This window comes from Fusarium phalaenopsidis, assembly GCF_050370095.1.
Source record: "Fusarium phalaenopsidis strain FUZ10S chromosome Unknown contig_32332, whole genome shotgun sequence".
NCBI classification, from domain to species: Eukaryota; Fungi; Ascomycota; class Sordariomycetes; order Hypocreales; family Nectriaceae; genus Fusarium; species Fusarium phalaenopsidis.
This window is the reverse complement of record NW_028145391.1, coordinates 3,145,463-3,157,750: the sequence shown is the minus strand read 5'-3', so window position 1 is coordinate 3,157,750 and position 12,288 is coordinate 3,145,463. Positions and strand designations below refer to the sequence as shown.

General features: G+C 54.5%; 4 protein-coding genes across 4 annotated transcripts; 1 reads left to right on the top strand and 3 right to left on the bottom strand.

Annotated features, from left to right (window-relative positions):
* Positions 1 to 428: 428 nt before the first annotated feature.
* Positions 429 to 4,121, bottom strand: LRP88_13978 (uncharacterized protein; the record flags this gene model as incomplete). The annotated part of the gene is made up of 6 exons (XM_083250331.1): positions 429 to 490; positions 540 to 945; positions 996 to 2,293; positions 2,345 to 3,325; positions 3,375 to 3,641; positions 3,698 to 4,121. 6 exons carry the CDS (start codon positions 4,119 to 4,121, stop codon positions 429 to 431), a joined length of 3,438 nt encoding a protein of 1,145 aa, XP_083094665.1.
* Positions 4,122 to 6,335: 2,214 nt separating this feature from the next.
* Positions 6,336 to 7,823, bottom strand: LRP88_13977 (Mdm33 family-domain-containing protein; the record flags this gene model as incomplete). Its single annotated transcript, XM_083250330.1, has 2 exons — positions 6,336 to 7,526; positions 7,596 to 7,823. The coding sequence occupies 2 exons, from the start codon at positions 7,821 to 7,823 to the stop codon at positions 6,336 to 6,338; spliced, it is 1,419 nt and encodes a 472-aa protein (XP_083094664.1).
* Positions 7,824 to 8,721: 898 nt separating this feature from the next.
* Positions 8,722 to 9,590, top strand: LRP88_13976 (HAD-like domain-containing protein; the record flags this gene model as incomplete). Its single annotated transcript, XM_083250329.1, has 3 exons — positions 8,722 to 9,197; positions 9,245 to 9,387; positions 9,457 to 9,590. The coding sequence occupies 3 exons, from the start codon at positions 8,722 to 8,724 to the stop codon at positions 9,588 to 9,590; spliced, it is 753 nt and encodes a 250-aa protein (XP_083094663.1).
* Positions 9,591 to 9,881: 291 nt separating this feature from the next.
* LRP88_13975 (major facilitator superfamily domain-containing protein) lies at positions 9,882 to 11,398 on the bottom strand (the record flags this gene model as incomplete). Its single annotated transcript, XM_083250328.1, has 2 exons — positions 9,882 to 10,974; positions 11,025 to 11,398. The coding sequence occupies 2 exons, from the start codon at positions 11,396 to 11,398 to the stop codon at positions 9,882 to 9,884; spliced, it is 1,467 nt and encodes a 488-aa protein (XP_083094662.1).
* Positions 11,399 to 12,288: the final 890 nt, after the last annotated feature.

Sequence of the window (12,288 nt, the reverse complement as noted above, 5' to 3'; positions counted from 1 at the left end):
CGCAGCATGACAACCACTATTGTGATCTATAAAAACAAGAGTATACCATACTACTACTAGCTACCCTTCGGCTTGTTTCCAAGAGCCTCGTTACTTCTCGCTTCTATTAAGCAGACACGCTGTTTCTCCCATTGCTGTCCGCTGTCTGCCACTCTGGCCCTTGACATGGCTTTAACTACGACTTGACCATCCTGTTTTTTTCTTCAACCTCTTTCCGTGACAACAAATCACCTACAACCAACCAAACAGCAAACAATAGAAGCGCCTCGAGACGCTCTCCCCGAGCTCGCTGCACCGACATCACCTGCCCGCGGTGTCCGGTCCATCTAACCATCACGCCTGGGTATCCGATAGGCAAGACAATTCCTCACCGCGGCGCCATCATGTCAACAAAGAATTGCAAAATCGTCAATCTCGTGTGCAGTCGTTTAATCAAAGTCGGCAGTGTAAGAGAAGCCACGGAACTCCTCCTGCATAGCCTGGGACAAGACTAGAGTGGATGTTAGCATGGGACTTCAAGAGGGCCAAGACAAACTTACCAGACTGAACTGGGGTCAAAACGGGGGTAACACTGGTAAACTCAGAATCGAAGTTGCTGGTATCCGTTGGGTTCTTGATAGATGGCATGAAAGGAGGCTGCACCCGCTTGTGGTAGATGTCGTCCCAGTTGATGTTACGGAAGAAGGGCTGGCTCATCACCTCCTGTGCGTCGGTCGGGCCGCTTCCGAGTCGCTGATCCGGCTCACGAGTGAGCAGCTTCTGAAGAATCGAGACCGAGTCCCTTGGCATGTGGATCGGGTACAGAGGCTCATCAGCAAGGATAGCATCGTAGATTTCGTCCTCATCCTCGCCACGGAAGGGGGATTGCTGAAGAAGCATCTGGTAGATCAAGACACCAAACGCCCACCAATCGACGGAGCGTCCGTACTTCTTGTCAAGCAGAATCTAGTTCAAAGTTAGAGAAATCGCCACGTTCAGTCAGCATCAGCACATACCTCGGGAGCCATGAATTCGGGAGTACCACAGAAGGTACTTGTTGTCGAACCATACCACATATCCTCCTTGCAAAGACCATAATCACCAATCTTGACATGGCCGTCGAGCGACAAGAGAATGTTGTCAAGCTTCAGATCACGGTAGATGACACCGTTCTCGTGGAAGTACTTGAGCGCCAAGCAAACCTCGGCAGCGTAGAATTGCGCACGCTTGGTACCGAATTGTCCACGCTGGATGTGAAGCATCAGATCACCACCACTGACGTACTCCATGACGAAGTAGACACGGGTTTCAGTCTGGAAACAAGCGTGCAGGTTGGTAAGGAAGGGGTGTCGTCCCCTGTTGGCCACCAGGAACACTCGCTTCTCGGATCGGATGCTCTCAACTTCGTCGTTCTCAATAATAAACTCCTTCTTGAGCACCTTGATAGCATAAAGCTTTCGAGACCTCTTGGTTTCAGCCAACATGACCTTTCCGAAGTTACCCTTACCCAGCACAGCAAGGAAGTTGAAGTGATCAAGACCAATACGCTGGCCAGTGCCAGGATCGGTAGCAAGAGGTAGCTGCATTCGCTGTCCGCCAGAAACGGATCCCTGAGAGGGAGACATGGGTTCCGCCTGGGGCTTGTGCGGAGGCACCTGTGGCTGTTGTTGGTAAGAGGGCTGTTGCTGTTGCGGCTGTTGTTGCGGCACCGGGGGCAGCGGCTGTTGAGGAGGTGGCTGCTGAGGATACTGCTGCGGCTGCACAGGTCGTTGAGCCTGCTGAGGAGCCTGTCCTCCATAGCCAGGGTTGACATTGGCATAGTCTGCAGGGTTGTACTTGCGCTGCTGTCCAGCACCTGGTTGACTTGCTTGACCGTACGCATCCTCCTGTTGATCATAGCCACCGCTGTAACGTCCGTAGTCCGACTGTTGCCGTTGAGCACCGCCGGGGGTGCCAGACATGGCTGCACTGGCAGCTGCGGTCGCCGCTGAGCTGGAGGATGTTCGATCGGGGTGTGGTCTCTGCCCTTGAGGCTGGTTATACATGAGCTTCGCTGCCTCAGTCGCCTCAGGGGACGCTGGCCCGGGTGCATAACTGGGAACACTGGAGCTCGAGTACGAAGGTGCTGCGGAGTGAGTGCTAGTCGGGCTCGTCTTTCCAGGCCGGAGAGTCTTCTCGGTGAGTGACGAAACCTTGGCCTGCCTCTGCTTTTGAGTCCTGATACCGTCCAAGATCTGGTTGGCCACGGCCATGGACATTCCGCAGAAGTCTGGAACAAGGTGAACACACTGAGCGTGGCAGGTAAGGCCACATTCTAGGCAGCATTAGTCCCGTCCAAAGTGAATGAGCAAGATTATGAACTTACCAGAACACTTTCGACAATTCTTCTTTCCAAAGGGCAGGATGTAACCGCAGTGACAGCACCAGTTTGCAGTCATATTCGAGAAAGGCGTAAACCGGTGAGGAATACGGTGGTTGATCTTCTCCTCGTCGGGGTCAGTCTCAGCATTGCTCTTGCTAATGCACTTTGTGACCACGCTAGAATAACACTTGGTATGGCAAGTGTACTTGCAGTCCTCGCACTGCATGCCGGTCGAGTACTTGAGGAAATCTCCGCAGAGAGCGCAGCGCATGATGTTGTAGAACTGGTGCTGCACAAACTTGTGGCCGTACATCTCGTGAACCTCCTCCTTGCGCTGACGGACGGCACCCTTTCGTCCAAGACCAAGGTCGACAGGGCGCCTGTCGCTCTTGTTGAAACTCATTTGAAGCTGAATCTGTCCTGTGGGCTCGAGGTTGAACCACCCTTCGATAGGTCCTGTGTTGACTTGAGGTTGAGGACCGGGTGTTCCGTATGCGCCGCCCTGCTCGTTGCCCTGCTGAGGGCCGTCGGGCGATGTAGGGGATCCTCCAAAGGAGCCCTGAGATGGGCTCATTGGGAATTGCGAAGGGGCAGAAGCGCTGCCCATCCTGTCCGCAGACACCCAACCGGAGCTGTTCATCTCGGCCTCGATCCTCTTGCGGCGCATCTCCTCAATGATGTCTGAAATTCGAACCCAAAGCATGGCGATGGGCATTGGGTGCTCACTGGGCTTGTCGTAGACGGTCAGTTCGATCTCGTTAGCCTTGTCCACCTCGATGGTGTGATATTCAGCCTCCCAGCGATCGTTTCGCGAGGCCCTGGTTCGAGCCATGACGGTGTCTTCAACCTTGACAGCGACGAAAGTCTCGGGTCCTCGCGTAAATCTTCCAGTAGGAGCGTGATCAACATCTTTGACGGCAAGAACTCGGATCGACAGACTTCCAGAGAGGGGCTTCCTGAGGTTAGGTGTGTTGATCGAGTCGTCTAGTTCATGTTAGTATGTAACACTAGTCGAGACAAGAGGCAAGCTCACCATCCTGGGCATCCGCAGTGTCCATGTCGATGTGCAGCTCTTCGTATCTCTTGAGCGCCTGCTTCAGCAATACTATCTTCTGCTTGCTCTCAACTTTCCTAGCAGCGGCATCGGCCTTGCTCTTCCGGTCGCCCTCCATGCCGTAGAGTTGCACCATCTTTTCAATACCCTTCAGATACTGCTCCTCAACATTGAGCTTGAACTGAATCTGCGATAGCATGAGCTGGATGCGGGGTCCCAAGTGCGGTGTGTCATATTTGATCAAATCTGTCCCGTGTTAGTTCTGCGCAGGGTAGCCAGATAAGAGCGAGGCCATCACAAACCTAGCCTATTAAAGTTTGGTCGTGCCTTCGGGATACCAGAGCCAGGCCCTGGAGTGGCATAAGGATGGCGCGGAGGCATCAGATCAGAGTGACCGCCACCGTATTGCCCCGAGCCAGAGCCGTAGGAACCCCTCTCTCCCGCCCAGTTGCCTGAACCATCCTTGGGAGGGGGTGCTGGAGCGTCGTCGCCGGCATCATCCAAAGACATGCCTTCGACGCCCTGGCCAATACGTCGCTGCTGGATGTCTTGCAGCTTCTCCTCGAAGAACTTGAGGTTTCGGCGGCCATCGCGCATCTGAGAGTCGAGGCGGGAGCGGACTGCCTCGTTGTTGGTCTGGGCCCTCATCGCATTGGCGGCGTTGATGAGGGCCTTTTCCCTCTCGATCTTCTTGTAGATATTCTGAATTGCTTCCTCGTCGTTCATGGCGGTCGTGGGTGCGCGATGCGTTCGCGCGGGACGGGGAAAGATGAGGGAGGAAGGGGACGGAGGCGAAAGCCGTCAAGACGAGCCGGTATACGCAACCTCGGCGACGCCTTAGATGCGGCGGGCGAGGGACGGTCGACAGGTTTTGCCCAGGAGGAACGGCGAGACGACGGGATCGACAGCTGACGTCTCGCGTGGTTGGGTACCGAGCACAGCAGCACAGGCGGAGAGGTACCGGGTGCGTGCGTGTGCGTGGCCTTCGGCCGGCGGGCTTCTGTCGCTTGTATGAAGCAGCAGCAGAAGCTGGCGGGTTAGGAGTAGGAAGAGTCAGGAGGAGAGAGGAGGATCAAAGGGTGGTGTGGTGGGAGATGTCGTCAGTGACGAGGTCGAGGTTCGGGGGAGGGGGTTAAACGAGGCTTTGGGCGTTTGGCGGGGTTTTTGTGTGTGTTTTGCATGCGGCAGCGATGGATAGCGGGCGGTAAGCTAGCCTTAGGTACCACTCGCGGCAGGTAGAGGTAGGTATGGATCCCCTCAGCGAGACAAGCAAGCAATGGCTCTCGAGTCCAGTCGCTTCTCCCTAGCAATGCTTTTCCCCTGGTGATCCTGTCAGTAGAGGACAGAGGGAGGAGAGTCTGTAGAGGGAAAAGGCGAGGCAGACAGGCAGGGGGGAGGTGGGAAGAGAAAGCCCAATGCTCCAGAGCCAATGCCCAAACCTTCCATAAGGTACCAGGCCTAGGCACTGTACTGTACCCAGCCCAGGGAGCTTAGACCGCTCTTGCGTTACCTTGGGTCGTCGATCAGGCTGGGTTGTTGGCTGGCGGGGGGAGCTTGTAGCGGCGGCGTAGCTCCTTTGGTTGACGGGTGGACGACACGACGTACGAGTATCTGCACTGTAGCAGGGTTCGTTCGGCCACAAAGGCTGTGATATGATCAGGCGGCTTTTTTTTTTTCTGTCTGCTTGTCTCTCCCCTTTCTCAAGGAGGTGTTTCAGCCGATATATGCCGCAGCCTTCTCTTCTCGTCTTGGTGATGTTTCCTCTCTTCATTGTCCGGCACGGACCGTTACTTGTAAGCCCGTCTTTGAGACGCTGGTGCTGCGGATCAGAGGTGAATAGCAAGCAACGTAGCAGACGGATGTTAAATGTGTCGCCACAAAGGGAGGCTTTGCCTGGTCAGATGGCACTGCCGCCATGCTTACGCGCGCAAAGAATTGGATTCCATATAGTGCACATTAGGACTGATGATGTGCGCCTTGGGGTTTGTCCACTAGGACAATGATCCTGTTTGCCGTGCTGTTCAAAACTGGGCTCTGACGATGACCTGTTAGTAGGTCCTACTTGAAACAGAAGTTCCAAGGCATGGGATTCATGAGGCACATGCTGCATCTGCAGAACCTTGGTCATGAAACAAGCTTTCGAAACGAAGACTGTTATACATATGGGCATGTTTTGCATGATATCTTCAGCACAGATTAACCCGTACGCAACCGTTAAACAGAATTACCGTAGACGTATCGAACATGTCACTTATGATTCCATCTCAATTCTTACTTTTTTCCCCATGCGCCGCGCGGTGGAATATTACCCGCCACATGGCGGCGCATCAGGCATAAAAAGTTATAAAATGTGACACATATACAAAGGTGAGTTTCGAGTCCTACAAAGTCCTAGAATCAGGCCAACCGGTTCTCCCCCCTCACCTCACGCAGCAGACCACAACACGCCCAACTCCGCCTGTCGCAGATCTGACCTGACCGCTGCTTGCGCGCAGGCCCTTATCAGTTGGGTGCAATCAATCTCAGACCTCGACACGACCCAGCTTCATTTCTGCGCGGGCGAATCAGAGCCCCAAGACGATCAACTCTTCATCCAAGCTCATATTAGATCCCTGAGTCACCCTGGCGAAGTTAGATGACAGGGACCGTTCCTCTGCGGGAAGACCTGTCAAAGGAAGCAAAGGGTCCTTGGAAGGATGGTCCTCCTTCTGGCTTTTCAGCCCTACCAGGTGAGCATCCGCTAGCCGCGTGTGTCATGGGATATGCCGATGCCCGATTGGCGGGGCATGCAGAGTTCAAAGCATCGTGAGTCTTTGTCCATGTGTCTAAGTGAATGCTTTCTTTTTAGGTGTCAAGCAAATAGTCTACAGCTTCTGCATTAAAAATATTGTACACTATGTTCAGTTTTTTTACATCCAAGTTGGGTTTTTCATAGACTCATCATCTCACAAGCATCATGAAGCTTGCTGTCAAAAACGCTCCCGCCAACGCTCCCTCGAGCGCCAACAGCGAGGCGTCTCTCATGCGCAGGTCTATTCGCCGCTCGCTGCACAGGTCCTCTGCCTTTTCTTTCCACCACTCGGGGTCCTTCAGCTCCTCCAGCATCTCTTCCCATGTCTTTGGTGGTGCTGTGGGCTTTTCTATTGGTGTTGCCACCGCTGGTTTAACGGGCTCTGTAGTCTGTGTCGTCTTGGTTGACAAGAAGCCTTCGGCGGCCACTGCCTCCCCGGATGCCGCGGCCTCCGCAGTAGGGTCTGTCTCAGTTGCATTGACAGCTCCGGCCAGGGCTTCAGCCGCTGCAAGTTGATCTCGCTTCTCGATCGCGAGCTTGACCTGCTCGAGCTCGCCTCGAACCTCCTCAAGCACAGCCTTTTCCTCGGCAACAACGCCCTTGACCAACCTCCGCCTCTTCCAGGGCTCTGCCACAAACTGTAGGACGACAAAGAGCACAAAGTTCATACCCATCAGGCCCCATGTGCCCCAGGTACTTGCTCTCCGGATCCGGTCACTCCAAATCTGTTCCTCATGATACCGCTTCAGCATGCCTGCATTGAGACGCATACTCAAGCTCTGCTCGTCGGCTTCAGCCTCTGTGAGTGCTTCTTGGGAGGCGACCACCTCTCCTTCGAGTACGTGGTCTGCCCGGTAAAGCTCGGTAAATCGCTCCAGGTCCCCGGGAGACCAGCTATCTTTCCGCGCTAATAATGTTGTAACCTCTCGCTGTGTGGCAGCACGACTTGCGTTGGATGTCTTGTATGCCTGGCGGGCGTTGCGGACTCGGTCGTGCGCCTCGGCCAGCTGCGTCTCTAGCACCGCGTTCTGACGTTTGATGGCCTCGATGCTAGTGTAGCCGGTAATATCGTTGAGGGTCTGGGAGGCATTCATCGCCCGGTTCTGCAGGGTGTCCATTGCACGGGCAAACTTTTCCTTCAACTCGCTGAGTTGAGCATACGCCAAGTTTCGGAGGTCCTCGGCTCTTGAGCGAGTTTCTTGCGGTTGAGCGGTTTCGTTCGGCTTCTCATTTTCGGTTTTCGCTTCCACTCTCAGAGTGTGAGGCTTCTCTTCCTCCTCTGCAGGTTTCTCGAAGTTCGGGTGGCCCAGCCTCAGTTGTTCTGCCCTGGGTCCCTCGATCTGGCGCTGAGGCTTGAAGGGAATCGGTCGGGGTTTGGGTTTGAGGATGGACTGGAGTTCGGCCTCGACATCCTTATCGGTCCTCGAGCCTGAGCCTGAGCCCTTGCCGGGCCCGTTGGGTGGTGTCTGGTTGGAGAAAAGCCTTGGTTGGAGGCCAATGGCTTGTATACCGCACCGCACACATATTGCCGGGTTCTGGACGAGGGATCTTGACCTGCCCGGCCTCGTAGACAGATCGAACCCCAGTCGAGCGTGACCCCAGGCGAGCCGAGCCGCAGGACGGGCAAAGGGCTGCATGACGAGCACCGTTGCAACGGTTGTAGGTGCAGCGTTGACTCGAACGAGTCCCGTGGGAGCGAATTGACTCTCGGAGGGGGCGGGCTGTCTTCGCACAAAAGGTTGAGAAAGAACCTACATGGGCCGAGCCGAAAGAAGCTACCACCACGGGCCACCACCACCCACCACAAAGCTGCTGTTACTGCTACTGGTCCAGCCGCCGCTCCGTCCCGGGCGTTTTTCTGCCGCTAACCGGAGCGAGAACCGGCCCCCACCGCGTCACCGCCTTTGCCGCTGAGGAAGCTGGAAAAACGCGGGTGCATGTGCCTTGCAGCGGGGCTCTCATCGCTCATGGAACTGTCTAGAGGCTGAGTCAGGGTCTCGAGAGCTGTCTCTCGGGGCGTCTACAGGGGGCTTGTGCGCTGAGAGTTTGGTGGGGGACGCCTAGAAAAAAAAAAAAAGGTGTGGAGGGGCAGATTTTTGATCTAATGACGACAGTTTCAACAAGGAACGGCACAATCAAGGAGCCAACCACCGCCAGGACGGTTAAAGAGTTGCTGATATGCGTTGTTTTCTGTGTCTGTCGTGTATCGCTAGTCATGATCCTTGGGTGTTAGTCTAGATCTTCCAATCAATTGATCCAGTTTATATTGCGCTTCTCTCGGGTTGTCTGTTTCTGCGATCCTCCGTTGTCGCATTGTTCCATCCTTCCTCATGAAAACGTGCCCCTCCCCCGCCATTTTGATTCCCTCTGTCATATCTTCTCAGCAACAAACAAAAAGTCTGTCCTTGAGATAACGTCTAAATAAGACCAACGTCGCTCGCTCATTTACTCGACACGCAAGGAACCGGTATAGACTTTGGGATAGAGCTTACGAGACACTTAATACTCCTCTTCAACCCCCTCAACACCGTCATCATGGCCTCCTCAGACACCCCAGCTCTCAAGAACAACCCCAAGTTCATCTTCTTCACAGACTTTGACGGCACAGTCACCACCGCCGACTCTAATGACTACATGACCGACAACCTGGGCTTCGGCGTTGAGCGTCGGCGCCAGCTCAACAAGGACGTCCTCTATGGTCGCATGCACTTCCGCGACAGCTTCGTCGAGATGCTCGACAGCGTCAAGACCCCCTTTGACGAGTGCATCAAGATCCTCCTCCACAACATCAAGCTGGACCCCGGGTTCAAGGAGTTTTACGACTGGGCCAAGGTCAACAACGTGCCCATTGTCATCCTGAGCGGTGGCATGCAGCCCATCATCCGGGCTCTGCTGGACGTGCTTCTGGGACCTGGATGGGATATTCAGATTGTGAGCAACGACGTGAGGGCGCGAGAGGGCAAGGACCTCAACGATGAGGGTGGCTGGAGAATTGAGTTCCATGATGACAGGTAAGACCCCTCCTTTTTGTCTTGGTTTAAGATACTGACTCGTATAGTATTCACGGTCATGACAAGTCCCTCGAGATCCGAAAATACTCTTCCCTCCCTAACCGACCTACCATGTTCTACGCCGGCGATGGTGTTTCAGACCTTTCCGCTGCCAAGGAGACGGACCTGCTCTTCGCCAAGGCCGACATGGGTACGTACTGCTCATGACTACGATAGCGAAGCCTTTGATTTTGAGAACACACCACTAACATGTTGATAGACCTCGTTACATGGTGCGAGAACGAAAATGTCCCATTTGTCACCTTCCGCGACTGGTCCAGCATCACCCAGACCGTCAAGGAGATTGTCGCTGGTGATCTGTCCGTTAAGGACGCTGCCCGTGGCCGCATCTAATTCGCCTACCTATTTTGGAAATAAGAACGGGAAAGGGAAGTGTCTATGCTTGATCAAAAGACTCATAGAATAGAACAGTAGATGCGAGCCATCTACCACGAAACGTTATAGATTTCTCATAGATTTTTGCATATAAATAACTACGGATATATCTGGATATAAACGCCCGCTTTTGGTAACAACTTGCTACTTTTCAACATCACACGTCTGGTCAGGTATAGCCATTCTTCCTAGTTGACTTCCCTCGTCGCATCTTCGCCCATCTTGACACTCTTTTTCACCATGAGCAGCTCATTCGTCCCTCTTTTCCTCGGCCGGTAGGAAATACCAGCACAGCAGCATCACTAGAAAGAGGAAAATCACAATCGGATGAAGCACAAATGTGCCTGCGGCTTGTGCCAAAAGACCAGTGATGAAAGGCGCAACAGCACCTCCTGCGCTACCACAAGCACTGATGGTGCCAATACCACTCAGAACCTCTCGCCGGCTCATCCTTCGCATAAAGACAGCAGCTCCGCAAGGGTAGATGGGTCCCAGCAGCAGACCGACGATGGACACGGCGACGGCGTTACCCACGATGTTGGGCACGAACCAGACGAGGACCTGGAAAGCCAGGGCACCGAGTGTGAGGCCGTAGACAAAGGGTTTCTCTCCGATACGGTGAGCGGGACCTGAAAGGAAGAATCGACCGAGGGTGATGCCCGCCCAGAATCCCGCCGTCACGTATCCCACCGATGAAGGATCTCCGTCGCGGGCGTTGATGAGGAACGAGATGACCCAGCCCGAGATGGACACCTCGGCGCCCTGGTAGGCAAAGATGAAGATGGAACCGAGAAGCACGACCCGAAGCTTCATGGCCATGAACATGCTATTCATCATGGACTCGCCAGCTTGGGCCGTCTCCCTCGCCTTCACCGCCGGACTCATCTCTTTCTCGTAGTTCCAGAAAGACCACATGGCCAGCGAAAAGGTACACACGCCAATAGCGCAGGTAAGTATATAGTAGCGCGTCCAGAGGGCATTGGCGGCCGTGGCGAGTGCGGTGGCGATGAGGGGACCGACGGTACCTCCTATGCCATAGGTCCCATGCAACAGACCCAGCATGAATGTACCGTTGCGTAGGCCACCGCAGAAGAGGTTTCCTATGCCCACATTCACCGAGATGCTGAACCCGACGAAGAAGAATGAGCAGACAATGACGGGGAAGGGCGCTCCGCAGATGAGTGGGATGTAGGATAGAGTGACCAAGGCTTGGCCAAGGCCTAGGAGTTTGGCACGGCCGAGTTTCGCTCGTAGGGCGTCTAGGAATACGGCTGCCATGATGAAGCCGATGGCCTGGCCGACGAAGATTAGGGAGACGATACCATATCCGATGTTGTAGTACCTGGATGGTTGTTAGCCACGGCTGTGAATAGGGGCATACAGCCAGCTCACTTTTCCATGTATGGGATCAAAGCACCAGCAGCACTGTCACTGAGAGCATTGCCGAAGTTGGCGAGACACACGGCAAAGAGTCTGAAGCGATTCATAAAGGGCTGCCAAGCGCTAGGCATCACCTCAACAGCTTCGGGGCTGGAAGGCCTGCTCATCTCGAGATCATTTTCAGTTCGGGGAGTGGTGGTTCCTGACTGGTAACCATCGCGGACGGGGATTCGATGAAGGTCAAAAGACTCCCTCTGAGGAGCTCCTGGGTACGTCCTAGGGACTGTCCTGGCTGGGGTCGTCAAGGGACGGTACAGCTCCTCGGTCGGTGACTCGGCCGAAATGGACTGGACCGCAACGAGGCCGGTGAGCATCGAGGCATCCATTGCAAGGGGCAATCAAGCCAATTGAAGGAGTTGGCGACACAACTATCGGTTAAAGTGTTACAACGAAAACAAGATGGACGACAAAAGTCAGTATGGGCAGCAACTCGGCCAGCATCCGTAGATATACCCATTTCCCATGAAGCTCCCCTGAGCATCTCGTGAGCCCAGGCCACGACAAGATCTGTAATCAAGCCCATATCAGGGTCACCTGGACAAGCCAGACTTTTCGCTCCCCGCACATGGATGGAATGACTACATCTGGCAGATCCATAACGAAGCCCCTGGCGTGCGCCGCGAAGTGAGAGCTCAGCAAGCAATGCTTCCAGAACGGAGACAGGAATCCACATCGAGGGCTCACATGAACCGGACCCATGCGAGGTTAGAATATGGGTCCTCTCACACAGCCGGACCTGTGGCGTACGCTGCCGAATAATTTAAACGGGGTGTGTGATGTTGAGCCGCCTCCGGGCCGTGTCCTCACCGTGCTCGGTGAAGGTGATGGCGACGCCACGGGGAACTCAATTGGCCATGAGGGAAGCAGAGCTGCTGACAAAATGACCACCCTTCTGATCTGTCGTGATTCAACCCTGGGTTGTGAATCTGATACGTAACGCAGCTGCGGCTCGGGGCGCGACTGAGATCACACCTCGGTGGAGAGGAACATAACATGGCTTGTGGCGCCTCCGAGATAAGAGCGGATAGTAACCGAGCCTCGTCCACTCAGCTTTGAGCATACAAAAAGAAACGATAGGATACCAACATGGTTGACGATGCCATCTGGTCGTCTGAGTCCGGTGTATCCAGATGGGGGAATTCCGCTATGGACCCAAGCGTAGATACAAGGATATTCTAGCGTGATTCGAGGGTGTATCCTTCTATCGGGCAGTGTG